Source organism: Anser cygnoides, chromosome 2, assembly GCF_040182565.1.
Source record: "Anser cygnoides isolate HZ-2024a breed goose chromosome 2, Taihu_goose_T2T_genome, whole genome shotgun sequence".
Taxonomy (NCBI): domain Eukaryota; kingdom Metazoa; phylum Chordata; class Aves; order Anseriformes; family Anatidae; genus Anser; species Anser cygnoides.
The window spans coordinates 1,073,635-1,090,542 of record NC_089874.1 but is presented as its reverse complement, the minus strand read 5'-3'; the positions used below and the strand labels follow the sequence as shown (position 1 = coordinate 1,090,542).

General features: G+C 50.1%; 1 protein-coding gene and 1 long non-coding RNA gene across 7 annotated transcripts in view; one reads left to right on the top strand and one right to left on the bottom strand.

The window, feature by feature from the left end:
• Window positions 1-621: 621 nt before the first annotated feature.
• On the bottom strand, window positions 622-4,518 carry LOC106046821 (uncharacterized). Of its 2 annotated transcripts, none has more exons than XR_010828932.1 (4): window positions 4,221-4,518; window positions 3,790-3,850; window positions 3,045-3,088; window positions 622-747 (listed from the first exon to the last, which is right to left on the bottom strand). It is a non-coding gene; the product is annotated as an uncharacterized lncRNA (long non-coding RNA). The 2 variants fall into 2 exon arrangements; XR_010828933.1 differs by having other exon boundaries at window positions 4,380-4,518.
• Window positions 4,519-5,393: 875 nt separating this feature from the next.
• DHX30 (DExH-box helicase 30) overlaps window positions 5,394-16,908 on the top strand; it is a 35,023-nt gene continuing 23,508 nt past the window's right edge. Inside the window, exons 1-2 of one of the 5 annotated variants that reach the window (XM_066991032.1) lie at window positions 5,394-5,526; window positions 9,091-9,142. In XM_066991032.1, coding sequence (XP_066847133.1) covers window positions 9,109-9,142 — 34 coding nt within the window. In that variant the 5' untranslated portion in view covers window positions 5,394-5,526; window positions 9,091-9,108. Of the gene's footprint in view, window positions 5,527-9,088; window positions 9,143-11,879; window positions 11,920-12,268; window positions 12,492-12,550; window positions 12,912-16,908 lie in introns of those variants that run through there. The other 4 variants (XM_013197993.3, XM_048053346.2, XM_048053344.2 and 1 more) reach the window with 4 other exon arrangements.

The following is a 16,908-nucleotide window of genomic DNA, read 5'->3' as shown; positions in this document are numbered from 1 at the left end:
GGGAAATAGATAAATAATAATAAAATATAATGCCTTACAACAGTAGACCTCAGAAACCCCCAAGGAAAGTGCAATGTATGAAGCCTTTGCTGAGGTTGCCTGGGAAGGTCAGGCAGTGACCACTGGCTCTCCTTGCCAACACCTTCCTGAATTGTCCTTCCCTACTTTCCTGAAAGTAACACGCTGAGGCAGAATAACGGTTAAGCAGAGCTGCCGTGACTGTCCTGGGAGAGGAATCTGCTCTATAGAAAGAAAATAAAAACCAAAACCCACAAAGAACTGGCAGTGTACTGCCAAAGCGCTCAAACCACCCCAAGAAACATTATGAGTGAAGACGCAGTGTTTCTGCACGAGCTCGTCGGGCGGCGGGATGACTTCAGTGATTTCTGAAGGGACGGTGGCATTTTCATTTGAAGTTTTACTGAAAAGGGTCACAGATTAGCAATTGTACTCTGTATAGTGTTTTATTAGAGGTTTGTTACTGATGTAACAGACTGAGAACATGGTTTCCAAAAATGTTATTTAATATCTGATTAAATATTTTTCTTTCCGAAGGTAATAAGCCAAAAACAACATTTAAGAATTCACAGTCGTCTCATTTGGCCATGCAATATCTTTCCCAAAAGGTTTATTTTACGGCACAGCTGCAGCTGAAGAAATGGTGTCATTGCTGGTTGTACTTTCAGGCCAATGTAGTTCAGGAGAAAATTGTATCCTTTGTAACAAATATTAGACCACAAAAAGGTGCTGGAGACAAGGCAAAAATGGAAAAAAGAAGAGGAAAAGAAAAAATTAAGAAGGTAAAGAGGAACAAAACGCGGTGTTTTGTTTTGTTTTCCCAAGATCTTTAATGGGCCAGTACACTTCCAAGGTATAACAATTTTCCATTTCTGATACCGATACTTTATTGGGAATGGATTATGAAGTTACTTCATACAGTGAGATAAAACTGGATATTTTATAACTATGTCATATTGAGGGCGTGGGGGAAATGCATGCGTTTTTTTCTTGACCAGCACAGAACTCAGCCCATGTAACTTTTTTACTACCCCAGAGTTACACGGATCCTGTCATGCCTCCTCATGAGAGCCATTAAGTGATATTAGAAATGAAAGCATGCGGTTTCATATAAAAAATTGAGACATGATGTATTATCCACTGACAATCCAGTCTAACAATTTCCATTAGAGACACCTTTTATATTTTTTTTTAGCAGCTTGACTGAACAATTTTCTTTCACAATTCTTGGACTTGATTTAAAAAGCAATTTATCAGTTTGATCCAGTATCCCCTTTTCTGACGTTTAATACATCATCCAGATTATCGGAAGTTTTAAAAGGTACAGCAGGGAATTGTAGCATTCTCCTTCACAACAGAGGGGATCAGGAAATGATCTGTCTTATTTGTTCCATTGGTGACAACTAATATGCGAGGTATGACAGATTTTCCTTTACGGGGGGTCTTTGGTCTGGGGATTTTTTTAAAACAACAACTTTCTGCTTCCAGCATTTTAAAACTACTTTTTGTTTGCTTTTAATAGCTTTAATAATTTGTTCTTCAAACTCCATCTCAGAAGTTGTACTTCCCTTATCCATTGCTTGTTAGCTTATGTTCATTAGCTTCAGTCGAATCTGGCCTTTCCAGTTATGAAATAATTCAGTTCTTAGGGCATGCTATTTAGCTAGACTGGTTTACTTGCTTCTCTGCCTCATCTTTGGCTAGATATGCCAACTTTCTCACACAATGGTTTATGTAAGTCATCCCTAAGCTAAAGTCAAGATTAAGATGATTCCACATCACTGCAGCACTTGGTGGTAACATCCCACAGGAAAATAAATAAATAAATAAATAATCACAAATTTCTAGTAACAACGATGAGCTCAAAAATTGCATTAATGGCAACGACCTTCCAAGCAACTTTCCAAATTAATCCTCACAGCTTTTCCATAAACCTGGCCTTTTCCATAAATTGTATTAACCTCGTAGTGTAGAAAAAGCCACGAAAGCTTGAATTAAAATCTAAATACTTTCATCTGCGCTGCCCTATTTTTCAACATCCTCCAGGTGTTGTGACAGAAAGAGCAGCAGTCGGTCTTAGCTCTTCTGACAATAAGCTTCTGTGAAATTACACCGACATAGTATCACATCCTTTGTCTTTAGGACTACAAGCCAAGTATAAACCACACGCAGAATGGTATAAGCAAGCCTGTAAGGAAGTGTAACGTAACTGAACTATAAAGGCGTCAGATCTTAAAAGATCCAAAAAAAACAATACCACTTACTCATTTAATTCACCCAATGAGAGCTACAGTGTCTGGGTAGGAAGAGAAGACCATACAGGAAAACAAATTAAAAACGTGTTTTACCGGAATTACAGCACGGCTTAATTGCTTGCACGCATTATAAATAATACAGTTTCCCATCTCGGAAAACAGAACCTTAAGTTTGTTTGTTTGTTTTCATTCAGCATTTTCATTATTAGGAACTTCATTTGTGGGAGAGACATATCCTGACTGTTCTCATTAAAGGGTGAGCAATGGGGGTGTCCCTCTGGTGGTGCTAACCACCTGGAACCTCCTCTGATAACTTCTAAACCCACTAACTAGTTTCAAATAAAGTCAACGGGGACATAAAAATGCAGGGATACCAACTTCTTGTGTGGAAAAGAGAAGTAAGATCAGCCTGCTTTCCACGTGCAGTGCTGTACGCGCAGGCAGTCTGGATGCAACGCTCATAGCGATTTCCATGGCTTTTACACTAATTGCTGTCACTTGTGCAGCTGGTGGCGAGGGACAGACACGGGAGGGGTTGACAGAGGAAGTTTAGGGGATGTGGTTGCAGAATATATAGGAATGTTTAGGTGTCAAGGTTAAAGGTTTCAGAGTGAAGGACCATGAGCTGTTTGGTGAAGTGACAAGATATGCTGGGTGGCAGATGGGGCAGGGATGCAGAGAGGAGGTGTAATGGTTGAACTGCAGTTTGCTTAATGGGGGGCATTGGACGGGAGACTTTTTGGTGAGTTATGCTGGACATGGTAGTTTTACCTTTTTTTTTTCAGAACAAAACCAGATGATTAGATGAACAAAGCCTGACAACGAAAAAAAAAAAGAAACAATGAAAAAGTATCATCTGTGGTTTTATCTTCATTCTTCACTTTACAGTTACAAAGAGTGACAAACCGTATTTAGTATTGCATTTAAAACTTGATTAAAATCAGTTTTTGCAGCATCTCTTAGGTTACTTGGAAAAAAGACTACAAAGTAACACCAGTAAAAATGTTACGATCAGTAGGAAGTGAGTAGAGGATTATAATTAAATGATCATGCTTTAGATGGCATGACATATTCTCTACAAAGCCATTGTATTAAAGTGATTTTCCATTCTAAGCCCCCTGAAACCAATTGCTTTACTTAAGGTAACTTAACAAATGACTTCTGACTGATTATGCAGGCTTTTTAGGTTAAGCCTGCAATAATGGCACAAGTTACTCCACTTATCTCAGCACTTTCTTTTACTGTCCTTGTTCTTATCTGTAAACACTAGAGAGGGATGAGGATAAGCCATTAACCTTTCTGCCTTCACACTCTGCAGATGTAACTGGGCTTCATGCTGCTCCTTCTGAATAAGGGTGCCTTATGCAGAGATCCCTAAGCAGATCTGCAGCAGATGCAAATGTTCTACACTGCCGCTTCCTCCCCTCCCACGTGTTCGCCGGTCGGTGTCACCTTGTTTTATGGTTCTGCGAGCAGGCAGGTAAATTCTGGGGAAATTCCACTTTCACGCTCTTACCTTTAGATGACTTCCTTTCCATCACGTTTTGCCTCTTCACTAACGTGAAGACAGCCGTGCCCTGCAGACCACAGCAAGAAAACAAGAACTTCAGTAAGCTTTAATCATTGCAGGCACCTCAACACTTCGTTCAAGAAAGCTTTTGAGTAGCTAGCATGTTTTCAAATGTAGTTTCCATCTCATGAAACAAAGCTTTTCTTGGGATTGGTACTCTAAAAAGTTTGTTTTACAAATAAATGGATGGTATGAAAAGTTACAGTGAATAAAAACGGCCAGAAAAACAAGCAAAGAACTCTGCATAAAAATAAGCTGTTCTGTAATAACTGCTAAAACCTGTCTCAAAACCACGTTGAATTTAGTGTTAAATTACCAGACAGAACTTAAAAACATAATAATTTTCCATAATTTAAGCCTAGTTTTTCCATGTTTACCTTGCTGTATGTCGCTAGAGAATCAGTAATGATAGCAAACCGGCGCACCCAGCCCACAGCTCTATTTATCAATGGCCCAGTTCCCTCACAAATTAGTCTTTCCCTGACAAATTCAGCTACCCTCGTCGCACATTTTCTGCTACCAATAACGAAGCTCACCACGGCACCCACGCGATTTTGGTATTTTGCAGGAAGCAGTGACACGTTTTGGCTCAGGGAGAACCCGAGTGTGACAAGTCCCCGTGTGTTACCCCTGCAGTGGCGAACCACTGTCAGAACTCTACACTAGAAGTCACTAGGTGAGTGAGGGAACATTATTTACATTAGAACTAGAACTTTCACATTAGAAGTTACTAGGTGAGGGGGGGAACATCAAGAGCTGCAGGCTGTGGTAGGAGTTAACAGTGCGCATGGACAAGGGGCAGTTCTGTGGGACTGACGGGAGCGTTGGGAAGTGGTCGAGTCACCATCCCTGGAGGTCTTTAAAAGCTGTTTAGATGTAGAGCTTAGTGATACGGTTTAGTGGGGGACTGGTTAGTGTTAGGTCAGAGGTTGGACTTGGAGGTCTCTTCCAACCTAGGGGATTCTGGGATTCTGTTTCATGGGGTGACTGTTCACAAACCCTGGGCAGCACAGGGGACAGATACTGCTCCTTGCAGCTCTCACTAAGATCACAGAGGCGAGACCCTGAGGCGAGACCCATGGGGTGAGACCCCTGAGGTGAGACCCCTGAGATAAGACCCCTGAGGCGGGACCCTGAGGTGGGACCCTGAGGTGAGACCCTGAGGTGAGACTCTGAGGCGAGACCCTGAGGCGAGACCCCTGAGGCAGGACCCTGAGGCGGGACCCCTGAGGCGAGACCCCTGAGGCGGGACCCCTGAGGCGGGACCCCTGAGGCGGGACCCCTGAGGTGGGACCCTGAGGTGGGACCCTGAGGCGGGACCCTGAGGCGGGACCCCTTAGGGGAGACCCTGAGGCGGGACCCCTGAGGCGGGACCCAGCGCGGGCCCCATGGAGCAGCGCAGGCGAACCCCTCCCGCCCGCCCCAGCACCGCCGGGCGAGCGCCCGAGGGCCGCAGGCTCCAGCCGTTGCCGTGGCAACAGGCCCCGCCCCCCGGGCCTCGCGCTCCCCGCTGCCGGAGGCGAGGGGGGGCCGGCTCACATCCTGGCGCGGCGGCGGAAGAGACGGCGCGCCCGGCGGGCGGCGCCCCGGAAGCGCCTCGCGGTGGCTCCTGGGAGTTGTAGTCCCGGCGCGGCGGCGGACCGGCGCCAGAGAGTTGGCGGCGAGGAGGAGGAGGAGGAGGAGGTCGGTGGCGGGGAGCGGGGCCGCGCCGCTCCCACCGGCGGGACCGGGACGGGCGGGGCGGGGGAGGGGCCGCCCACCGGGATCCGAGGCCCGGGGAGCGGAGAGGAGGGAGGGGGCCGGGCCCGCGGCCTGCGGCGGGGAAGGAGCGGGGGGGATGGCTGCCAGGCGGGGCCGCCGCCGGGGCCCGGCGGGGCCGAGCGGGGGCGAGGGGGGCACCGGAGGGGGCCGAGGGGGGCGCGGAGCCCACCGGGGGGGCAGCCTCGGCCCCGGGGGGCCCGGCCCGAGGAGGGGGCGGCGGGGCCGGGCCGGGGGGCGAGGGGGGCGCCGGCCTGGGGGGCCCTGAGGGGCCCTGAGGGGGCGGTCCCCGCCTCGGGGGGAGCCGGCCCGGCCCCAGGGGGGTCCCCGGGGTGGGGGGCCACGGGAGCCCGGCTCCTTTTGTCCCCCCCCCTCCCCCCCGGGGTTGAGCCCCGTGCAGCCCGGATGCCTCCGGTCCAGGCGCGGGGCTGCTGTGGGGCAGGGCTGGCGGCGCCCCGCGGTCCGGTGCCCCGTGCCCTCCGGGTCACGGCGGTGTCACGCGTGGGACCGTTCTTCTCCACGGCCCTCGCGAGGGCGGCGGGGCTGCCCGGGTAGCCCCCGAGGGAAGTTCCGAGGGCAGCCCGGCCGCTAATGCTTTATTGGTCCCCTTTGCAGCAGCAGGAACCCCGCAGGATAGGAGTGGTAAAGAGAGATTTCTTGCACACCTCCTGTGCTCCTTTGGCCCGAGTAGCGGAAAGCCAAACTGCCTCGCTTTGCGTGGATCCCCACCTAGGTGACCCTTGAAAGTGAACGATACGTAAGGCAATGTAACTTCTCCTTTGTTCTCATGACAAAGCACTTGGGGCTGTACCTCTCTACGTGCTGCTGGAACGTCAGGAGGTGATAACCAGAAGTTCCGTGACACTCACTGTGTGGTGGACGTGGTTTCTCCTCATACATGTGTGTAGCAGTTCTCCAGTGGATCAAAGAAGCCCAACAAAGACCGAATTCCCGGGCCTCTGAGATTTTATCTAGGTTTCCAGTGCCACATTCACTGGGTTCATGCCCTGCCTTTGCAGTAGGGGCGTTAAGTCTGTTACTACGAAGCTTTTAGTGTCTCTTATGCCCCTGGGTTTCCAGTACTTTGCCAAGCATGAGGTGTAGAGGCACTCTGCCTTCTGATAGCGTCATTGCACATGGTTGATTCTCATCCCAAATGTATCATTACCTCGTCCGTAAGAGTCCCGTGTCATCGTATTCCCCTTCTTCATAAATCCAGTGTCCTTTGACGCCCACATCTGCCACCTCTCCTGGGGCCTAACAAAAAGTATTTTGAGCCTTCCAAAGGCTCCCTCTTTCAATGATGCTCATGCGTCCCCTTCATGTCAGTGCACGGCGAAGCAGCTGCCGTAGTTGGACACCTCTTTTTGGTGTCAGGGTCTTCAGCAGCATCAAAAAGCTGGGATTTCCACCTGGCTGCTGGCTCTGCTAAAACTGGTGGTTCCTCTTGTGAGATCCCCCGTGTTCGGATCCAGCAGATCTGGTCCTGAGTAATCTAGGGGTGACGCTGTGGTCTCTTCATAACTAATACCTTAAATCTAAGCTTATCTGTTCAAGCTCTTCTCTCTCTGCCTTGGCCACGTTCCTTCAAGATGTGCAAGCTCTAGGTACTTGAACTTCGTACAATTTAAAAGGCATCTCCCATCTGAAAGAGCCGGGTTCTGTTCCTGGACCTCGCCTGGACTGTTTCATCTCTCCATGCCTTTATTCTCCTCCACATCCTGTCCCCGCTCCCATCCGGGCTGACTCCAGCTCTTTGAGACTTGAGGCTGTTCATGGTTGCCCACTAATTGTCCCCATCTCAACTGGAGATCTTCTGCTTGTCAGTGGGGCTCTCAGTTGTTAATCTTGTAAGCTCATCCGTGTAGGGTTTTATGGTATTTTTTTTCTCAGTTTTGAAGAGAAAAGACCACTTTCTTCAACTTTATCTTGTGCTTATTTTTGAAAGTGCCACTCTGCCCTCCTCAGTGTACGTGAGACGTTCTTCATTCTCCTTTCCACTGATCTGCGCTCCGTAGATGAGACCTGCTCTTTCTCTGAATGTTACATTGGTCTACGAGAGCGTTCCGGGATAGTTTCCCTGTGTTCTTTGGAATGGGCTCAGTCTGCTTGCAGGCAAATGGCTTCCCCAGTTTTGTCATGCTTAGAAATTTGGGAGGAAGATGTTGCCTTTACCTCCGTGACTGAGATCCAGGAGTGTACGGTGGTGTTCATCATACCTGTGGTTGTCTTTCTCCAATGACTTCAGAGCGTTTGAAGACTTGCTCTTCTGTGTTGGAACAATTTTGGACTCGATTTATCAGGAATACTATTGGCTTTCGGACGGTTTGTACCCAGTCTGAGATGGTCCGTGCGTGAAGGGGACGCCAGGCTGGTATGTGGCTGCTCTTCACACTTGCAGTTTGCATTCTCCTGTACCACTGATGGTTGGACGCTTCAGCCTTGAGAATCTTGCTCAACTGCCACAGCAGAGCTTTCTAACTGACCAGTGCAGCCAGTTATTTGCACTAAGGCTGTTTTCTTCAGCCACCTGGGTAATTACTACAGCATGTATGACTTTTAATTTTTAAACGGGCCAAATAACTGTGTTTTTGATTCAGCCGTTGGAAAAGGCAAAGCGTAGATGTGTCAGCAAAAGCCGGTTTGGTTTCGTGTGCCTGTAGGGAGCCGACGTGCTGGAGGAGGTGTCCTGTCCGCACAGCGGTGTTCTGAAAGCCGTGCCATTTTAGGCCTCGTTTGCTGTCGCTGAAGGAAACACTAATTTTGTCATTAGTTTCACCGAAGGCAAAGGCAAATCACGTGAAAGCATAATACTTGTAGGAAGCGAGTTGTGTACACAGGAATAGCCGTTAGCATGGGTAGTTAATGTTAGCGCTGCGTAAGTAAGGACCCTCACCGATCTGACCTGTTTGTTAAAAAATCCTCGTTAATTCTCATTATTGTTCTCTGTTAACGAGAATGCCTAAAATGTATTCAATATTGGGCATGCCAGATGCAAAAACCCCAAACCGAGTTGATTGTTTTCATTTTTCTCTTATTTAAGTAAAAGTAATTTCAATAAGAAAACAAAATAGAAAATCTAATGTAATTTCAGTAACGAAGTTTACCAAAAGCGCGCGTCTCTGTCTCTGCGTGTTTTGCTTTAAGGAAAGAAGAAATGACGGCCGTGGTCTCCCTGTCTGTGGCGTTCAGACTTAAAAAGGTTTTAGAAACTGTGCCTAAGCCAGTATCATCGAGCAGACAAAAGCATTTCCAAAACCTACAACCTGCCCTTTGGGTGTAGAGCAGCCAGTTACAACAGGATAGCAAGTAGTACGTGATTCAAATGAGACAGGCAGGATAGAAACGCCAAGGTGAAATTCGTTGGGGACTATCGGCTTTGTTTTGTGCTCAAGACAGCTGCTTTCACAAGTTCGAAGCACTTTAAACATCTCAAAGGAAAGATTAATTCTAACTTCCTGCTCCTTTTTGCTACTCTTGCTTTCCTAGGAATCATCGCTTTCTGCCATGATGGAGATGTTCTCATTGAATTCCCTTAAAGGTAAGCACCTGAGACAATCTTACAATTGAACGTTTTTTTTTTCTTTTATTAGAGATTTAACACTATGGCAGACTCCTCAAGAAAATTACTTTCTAAAGAAACAGTACTGTCCTTCTCTCTGCTGGATAAACGCGAGGTTTGTCCTGCATATGTCTTTGTCAGGCTTCCTTCTCAGCCTTAGGGACAGAAAGGGAAGTAGATGTGAATTTACCTGGGCTAGGGATAGGTGTGTAACACACGATGCCGAATTTTGGTTGTGACAGGCTTTTTCTCCGAGGGGAGCCCAGCCTGCACGACTTTCAGCTCGCTTCGTGTGTAGCTTGTAACAGTTGTAACAACAGTTGTTGTTGTGGCCAACCTAACTGAATTCTGCCCTGGTTAGTGTAGCGCATGAGTAAGCCTTGCCCTAAGCTTGGGGCAGGCCAACCAAGTGTTAGAGAATTTCAGGTAGAGGACAGATTCCTGGGGAAGGACCTGTTGTGCCACCCAGTAAACAACAACGTAGACCTGGGGGAAGAAAGCTAAATAGGGAACTGTTTAGCTCTCAGTAAGGGCTTTTTTTTTGCCTTCTTAATTTTATCCTCCTACTCATAGCTGCATCCTTTTGTACCAATTCAGTGAGTGATTTCTCCCTAGTGTTTGCATACTTTAAATATTTGTCAACTGTTATCATGTCCTTATTTTCCTGTCATTGCTTTGCCAACCTCTTCATTTATTTATTTATTTTTAAATTCCTTCATTCAGTGGCTGTTTTTGTTTGTTTGTTTTGTTTTCCTTTGTTGTTCTTTTCTGAATTCTGTTACTTGGCCTTAAAATAAGGAGCATAGCGTGGAATAAAATACTCCAGATATGGCCGATCCGGTGACGGATCGCTGCCTCCCGTCTCGGGGAAGTAATGCTTCTGCTTTAGCTCTTGGGGAACACGAGCGTACCAGCCGTTCTTGTAACGCTGCCATGCTAATCAAGTGAGTCACCAGTGTTTGTGGGTCCATATTTAAAACAAAAATTCCCATAATGCTCGATATATCCAGGGTGTTAATTAGGTATGAAGTAATTTTAGTTGGAATTAAAAAGCCTCTGACCTGTCAAATAAAGCGTGACCTGGGTTGGAGCCTGAGAGAGGAGGAACTTTCCTGAGAGGGCTAGTGGTTTGTCATGGCCAGGCTGGGTTTGGGACTCTGGATGCTGTAGCGCTTCTGCTCCGGGGGAAAAGGAAGCCTTTAAAGTAACATGGTTTGTTAATGCGCTTCTGCACGGTGCTGCAGCCTTTGCAAAGGCTTGGCTAGCGAAGATGAATTAACCACAGCTCATCGAAGTGAGCCTGAACTGGCAAAGCCTGGGAGGATGGCTTTAAGTGATGACTTATATGCTGTTTAACTCTCATCTCTGCAAAATAAAGGTACTTGGATTGAATTTACGCAATCTGTGACTTCTGGAATTTTTTAATAAATTGAGTCTTAGTTATTTTTTCTGTGCTCGCAAGATAAGTTTTGTATCACTCACGGTGACAAACCACTAGCCCTGCTCGTGTCTAACTTTCCGTGTACCACCACACTGTCTTTCAGCATCTCCCAGGTTTCTCCTTCCCACTGACTGTGCGTTTCCGAGATTTTCCCAGACATGTGCTTTATTTATGTTTTCTTTCGCTTGTTTTGATTTTAATCATTGCGTTCTCCAGCCATGGTTTATCTCTATAGGGCTCTTGTTCTTTTTTTTGTGTGCCTCTTCAAGATAAAGTTTTGTGTTTGTTTTTACAAACTGTACACAGACAAATCACTAGCAAACTCACAGAGGCTCTGAGATGTATATTAGAAAAGGCAAATTTGTATAGTAAGATTTTTTTCAAATGTTCATGTATGAATGCTGTTCCGAAGATATACCTCTTTATACAGGATTTTGTGTGATAACTTTCCACTTCTTGAACCTCTTCTTGAGGAGTACAAGCTTTGTAGAGCTTGTGTCAAGTTATGTTAGTCCTTTTGTGGTTTACTGGGGATTTCTTTTTCTGATTTAAAAATCTTTTTTCATCATGATGTTTAAACAACTATTCACGTGAAATTTTTGGCTTACACACGAAATATTCACTGAGTAATAAGCCATTTAACATGGAAAGGGTGCCCTGCTGTAAAGAAGCACACAACCTAATGGTGTGTAGATGTATGTTGCAGCCAGGGATGAAAACATATACATGCAAACTTTCTATATAAATAATTTGGGCTTTTTTAAATATAAAAAGGCATAAAGAGCCCTAAGTCACTCGTACAGAACCGAACAGCAGGGTCTGCTTCCAGGAGGGGAAATTGTGTGAGAAGGGAAAGGCACTGCGGTCTTGCCATGTAACTGACTCAAAAGTTTTGGTGTTTATCTCTGATATTAGAAAATGATATGCTGCAAGCAGGCTTCATTTTTAGTAACAAACACACCTGGGCACGAATTGCACAACCCGCACGTGAGTGAGGGTGCAGGCGGGGTGCTTGTGTGGATGAAAACAAGTGAGAAACCCCCGCGACTTTCAGGCTCCGGGGCAGCTTCTGAATTTCCACTTCTCAGTTATTCTGGTTTTATGAAGGCAATCGGGAAGATTGCTTTGCCTGTTGCCAGAAGCGTGTGCAGGAGGGAAACCGAGGGTAGCCAGAGTCGGAGCCGGAGCTGCTGAACTTTGTGTGGAGCAGCTCAGGAGCGGCTCGTGAGGAGGGATGGATGGCTGCGCGTGTCGGCGGAGCCATCGCCAGGCGCTCGGACCTCGGAGCCAATGCCTCATCCCCACGTTTCTCGGGGTGTGTGTGAAGACATCCTTTTTTTTTTGTTTTTGTTTTTGTGATATCTCCAAAACGTTTCTGAGCCCGTTTGAGGCGACCTGCGTGCGTCTGGCGCGAAGGATCTTTGATGCAAACGGCTCCGTGCTCGGCAGGAGCCGGGACACGGCCAGCCGCTCCCCGCGAGGAGCCGGTTGGGTTTTTTGTTCTTTTTTCCTCCACTTTTCCCTCATTTTTTATTTTTTTTTTCCCCTCAGCGCCGGGTCCTCCCCGCCTGAGGTGCCTTGGGGGGGCGCTGTGGCGGGGAGGCGGCGCCCCGGGGCCCGGCCCGGCCCGGCCCGGCCCAGCCGCTGCCTCTGCCCCGAGACCGGCACCGGGCGGCCTCAAGATGGCGGCGCTGGGGCTGCTGCTGCAGGCGGCGGCGGGCTGCGGCTCGGCCGGGCCGCTGCGCCTCTGCCGCCGCTACCGGGGGGCTCGGGGGCTCTGCAGCCGCCTGCCGGCGCCCGAGAGCTCCGAGGAGGCCCGGCAGCAGGAGGAGGAGGAGCCGCAGCCGGCGGCGGGCGGCGAGGGGGAGGACGCCGCCATGGGGATGGGTGAGGCGGGGGCGGCGGGGAGCGGCGGGCAGGGCAAGGACGGGGAAGCGGGCCGCACCGGGCCGGGTTAAACCGAGCTGAACGGGGCCGAGCCGAGCTGAACCGGGCTGAGCCGCACGCAGCGGAAGGGAGGAGCGAGCCCCGCTGCCCGGTGCTGGGAGGAGGAGGCGGCGGCGGCGGCGGCGTGTGCGCGCCCACGTCCCTCCCGCCCCCCTCCTGCAGCCGGGCCGAGCCGAGCCGGGCCGCGCCGCCGGGCCGGGCCCTCACGGCGAGCACCGGGGCGGGGGGGGGAGCAGCGGCCACCGGCGGGGAGCGGCGCGGCCTGCGGGGCCCCGGGCCGGGCCGGGATGCGCGGCAAGGGAGAGGAGCCGGGAGGCTGCGGCGGGGTCTGCACGCTCGGCTGCGCCGCCGCCGCCGCAGGTACCGGGGCCGGGGGGGGGGGGGGGGTTGGAGGCGGCGGGAGCCGGGGCCGGGCCCTTTGTGGCGGCCGCGCCCTTTGTTGGCGGCCGGGCAGAGCCGGGGCTGCCCGCGGGGCCTCTCAAGGTCGCGGCTCCGGAGCCGGGCCCGGCCGGGGGGCACCCGCCGGGGCTCCCGGAGCGCCCCCGGGGCTCGGGGGGGGGGCGCGGGGCCGCGATCCGCGTGCGAAAGGGCCCGGCCCCGCACCGCCGGGGTCAGAGGGAACCCTCGCTCCTCTTCAGCACGCGCCCGCCTTCACGCGTGGGCTCTGACGCCTCGCGTGGGCACTCGCATCCCTGAGGTGACCGCCGGCCGGCGGGGGTGCGAGCGGCTTTGTGCCGGGCCCGCTGCTTGTGGGGTGCCACCGGTGTTCAGAGCCCGGCTCTGCCCCCACTGCCGCCTCCTGGGCTCTCATCTTCCCCTTGGGAAGTCTGTTTGTCGTGCATTAAAGATGCTTGGTTTTGTTTTTTTTTTTTTTCCTCCTTCCCTCCGTGTTCCGTGCTTCCCTCCCACCCCCGGCACTTACTGATTAGTTATTCGTAATTGTCTCTCTGGTTCCTAAGTTCTTTGGGCTCTCAGTTCCCTTTTCCTTTCAGAAGCTTTGCCGAGCTTTATCCCGTGGTTCAGAGTCACTCTTCAAGTGTTGCGTTCAAGCCGTTTGATGAAGCAAATGAACTTATTTCTGAAGTAAATGCTAAAGCGCCCCAAGTTGTTTAATGGGCTCATTCAGGTGTTGCCTGAGAAAAGCAGAGAACGGCGGTTTTTTCCCCCTTTTGTGCTACAACCCTCAGCGCTCTTGCAGACGTCCATTGTCAGAGGGTGCTTGAGGGCTTCATCCCCGGGTTTCGTTTCACTCCTGCGGCTGCGGTGCGTCCTGTGAGGTCCCCCGGAGCCCAGGGGCAGCGCCGAGGGTGGATCTGCTGGGACCGGCCTCGTCCTGCTGCTCTGCGCACAGCTCGACCGCACGCAGCGTGCGTGGGGAGTTCGGAGATGGCAGAAGGTGCGCTCCAGATAAGCAAATAAAATGTCCCCAGGGTCCCGCTGCAGGTCTGCCCTGCCCGTAGGGCTGCAGCTTGAACGTGCGGAAATCATGAAAGTTATTTTAAAAGCTTTTAAAAGTGAGTGCTGTGCCTGCAAGCTGAAGTCTTGTTAGCTATCCCTGGTTGACTACTTTTGTTGCTAGCCCTGGATACTCTTACCAATGTGGAAAAAGAAACTGGGATCTGAGGCCAGCTCTAAGCCTTGCAGTATTACATCGGTGCTCGCATCAGGGTTCCCTTTGCTGGCCCAAACGTGGGATTTTGGAGCGGGATTTGGGATGAAGGTAGCTTCCCTGCCTGCTCAGTCAGGTCTGTGGCACTTCACTCTTTATTAAGACTTACGCGATCTTGACCTCTCTTTTTGCTCTAAGAAGCAATCTTTCTCTGCAGCTAACTAAATTTGCCATCTCCTAGTGTCACGGAAGGACCCAGGCTGGAGACCCTCGGGGTGCTGTGTGGCCGGATCCCCCTCTCGGAGCAGGGCCAGCCTGGCACGGCTCGGCCAGGGCTGCGTGCGGCCGAGTTCTGAGCCTGTCCCAGCGGGAGGCTGGCCCCTGGTGCAGCGTTAAATTTGTTCTTCTTTAGGCAAGAACCACACGTGGGTTTTTATTTCTATGCGTACTCGAAGGGAACCTTGGTCAGGGTCTGTAGATGATTTTAAAAAAAAAAGAAAAAGGTAATATTGTTTTGGTGTGCTCTCAGCTGGTGGAACCCTTTTTCTCTTGCCATTTCTCACTAGTAAAGTGTGCCTGGGCTAATTCCTTATGAAGTGGCTCTTTTGGAGCCCCAAGGCTTTCTTCTTCCCTGTGAATTTTTGATCTGTTAGGAGCATTCTTCACTGAGATGAATATATAAGCGGGAGCTTACGTCTTGGTGAGCGTTGCGTTTAATACTTTGTCCTTGCTGCTCATTTGTTGCTTCTCCAGGGAAGAGAATTTCAGGGAAGACAGAAACTGTTAAAATCGATCCAGCGCTCCTCTGTCTTCCTTGAACAAGACCATGGGCCATTTTATTCGTGCTCTTGCTGTACCTGCTGGTGTCTTTACTTGGCAGGCTTGTTGAGGTTAATAGAAGGCTTAGCCACTACGCATAGGAGGGTTTTTTCTTTCAGAGTTGCTTGGAATTATCGTTGGCTTCCACCATCAAGTTCAGCTGAAGCACTCTCTGGCTTTGAGGAGCAGGAATTAGTTAACTGGCTTCATTTGGCAAACCCACCCTGAGCTGTCTGTTATCTGAGACAGGCTTTTAATATTCCTTCGTGGTGTCGGAGCTGAGGTGCGGACGCCATGCGTGGTTCTGGCTCGATTGGAACTGGGTGTGAAAATCAGCTTCTTTTTGTTGTTTTTCAGGGAGTATTAGTCTGTATTCCTTGTCTCGGCAGGGCTGTGACTTCCATTAGCGTCGTTCCTACCCAAATATCCGTTCTCAGCAGTCGGAGAGCTCAGGCACTCTCCGGATGAGGGTGCCAAGAAATCCAATCTGTCGGGGAGGAAACATTCTGCAAATCCAGGGCTGTGGTTTCGGGTTGTTTCTTTAAAAACGATGAGCGAGGCATGGCTTCGTGCAAAATAAGATCCTTTCAGCTCTTGATTTCGGGATAAGAATGGACTGAGGGTGATCCATCAAGCCTTGGGGTTGCTGTTGATACGTCAGATGGCACTGCTGAATATGGCATTGTCAGCTGTGAAGAAGACATTGTGTCTCAGCTGGTAATTCAGAGCCTCAACTGCAAGCCGGATCTCAGCTTTGTCACTTAGAGACCCTATTCTTCTTTGCTTGAGAATGGATTAAATATTTAGTCCTGACTGAGGAGTCACCTCAGAATCTGAGGAATTGGCTCGCCTTAGGTAAATGCATATTTTTTTTTCCGGGCATTTAAAAAGAATGTACTTCTTGCCTCCATCTGCTCCGTATCACAGAATTCCTCGGGGTATTGCTTTTGAAAGGAGAAGCAACTAGGGGCCAAAGAATACAGGCCCCTGCTAGAGGGATTTATTTATGTCTCCTTTATTAAATGAATTGTATAGGACATTTGGGAATTGGGCTACTATTCCTCCCTCCAAGCGTCCCAGCAGTGTGGACTGGAATAGACGTGTAGAGGGCTAAAATTTTAGTTGCTTTTTCCAGTTTTCGTGAACAGGTGGAAGTCTGAATGTAGCGGCGCTTGCTGTGCGGCCGGGTGGGTGCCTCGTGTTCGCTGTGCAATTGCAGAAAATTGGCTCGTGGTTCTTCGAGACTGGGACCCTTTTCGTGCTGCCCTGGCCAGTACTTGGAAGGTGCAAGAGGAGTTCCTAACACAGAGTACTTCCTGCTCCCTAGCCCTGTGCGTTGTCCGAGGGGTTTGCACAGGTATTTGTGAGAAACAGCAGCCCGAGGGCTCTCTCATTATTCTTTGTAACGGCGGTGCTGGGGCTGGCTGTCACGCCTGGGAGTGGTGGAAGGCCGGTGTGCGTTGCACGCTGTTTTCCCCGTCGGTACGGCCAAGGAGACGGAGCAGGTTCCAGGTTTGTTTTGATGCCGCCCCCGGGTAGCAGGTGGAAAAGTAACCCCGAACAGTTGCCAGTCAGACAGCTGTCGGATTGCAGAGCAACCTGTCCTCAGACAATACCCAGCTCTCGGCGTCCTTATCGCAGGGCACGGAGGTTGTGTTCCAGCATCACTCTGCGTGCTAAGGAACCCAAACTTCCGCGGTAGCTCGGCCGTTTGCCTTCTGGAAGCCGTTTCTCTGAGGTTCAGCTGGTTCTTCTGTGCTTCTGAGGAAGAACTTGCAAGCCTGGCGTCAGTAACTTCTTTTCTGAGCCCTGGGTCAGCACGCTGGCTTTTTGGTGCTGCTGTTGGAGAGGGCGATGGGATCAACAACGTGGTTTTTGCTCGGCCTTACCCCAGGATCTCCAGCCTGACCTCCTGGTAACTTCACTTTT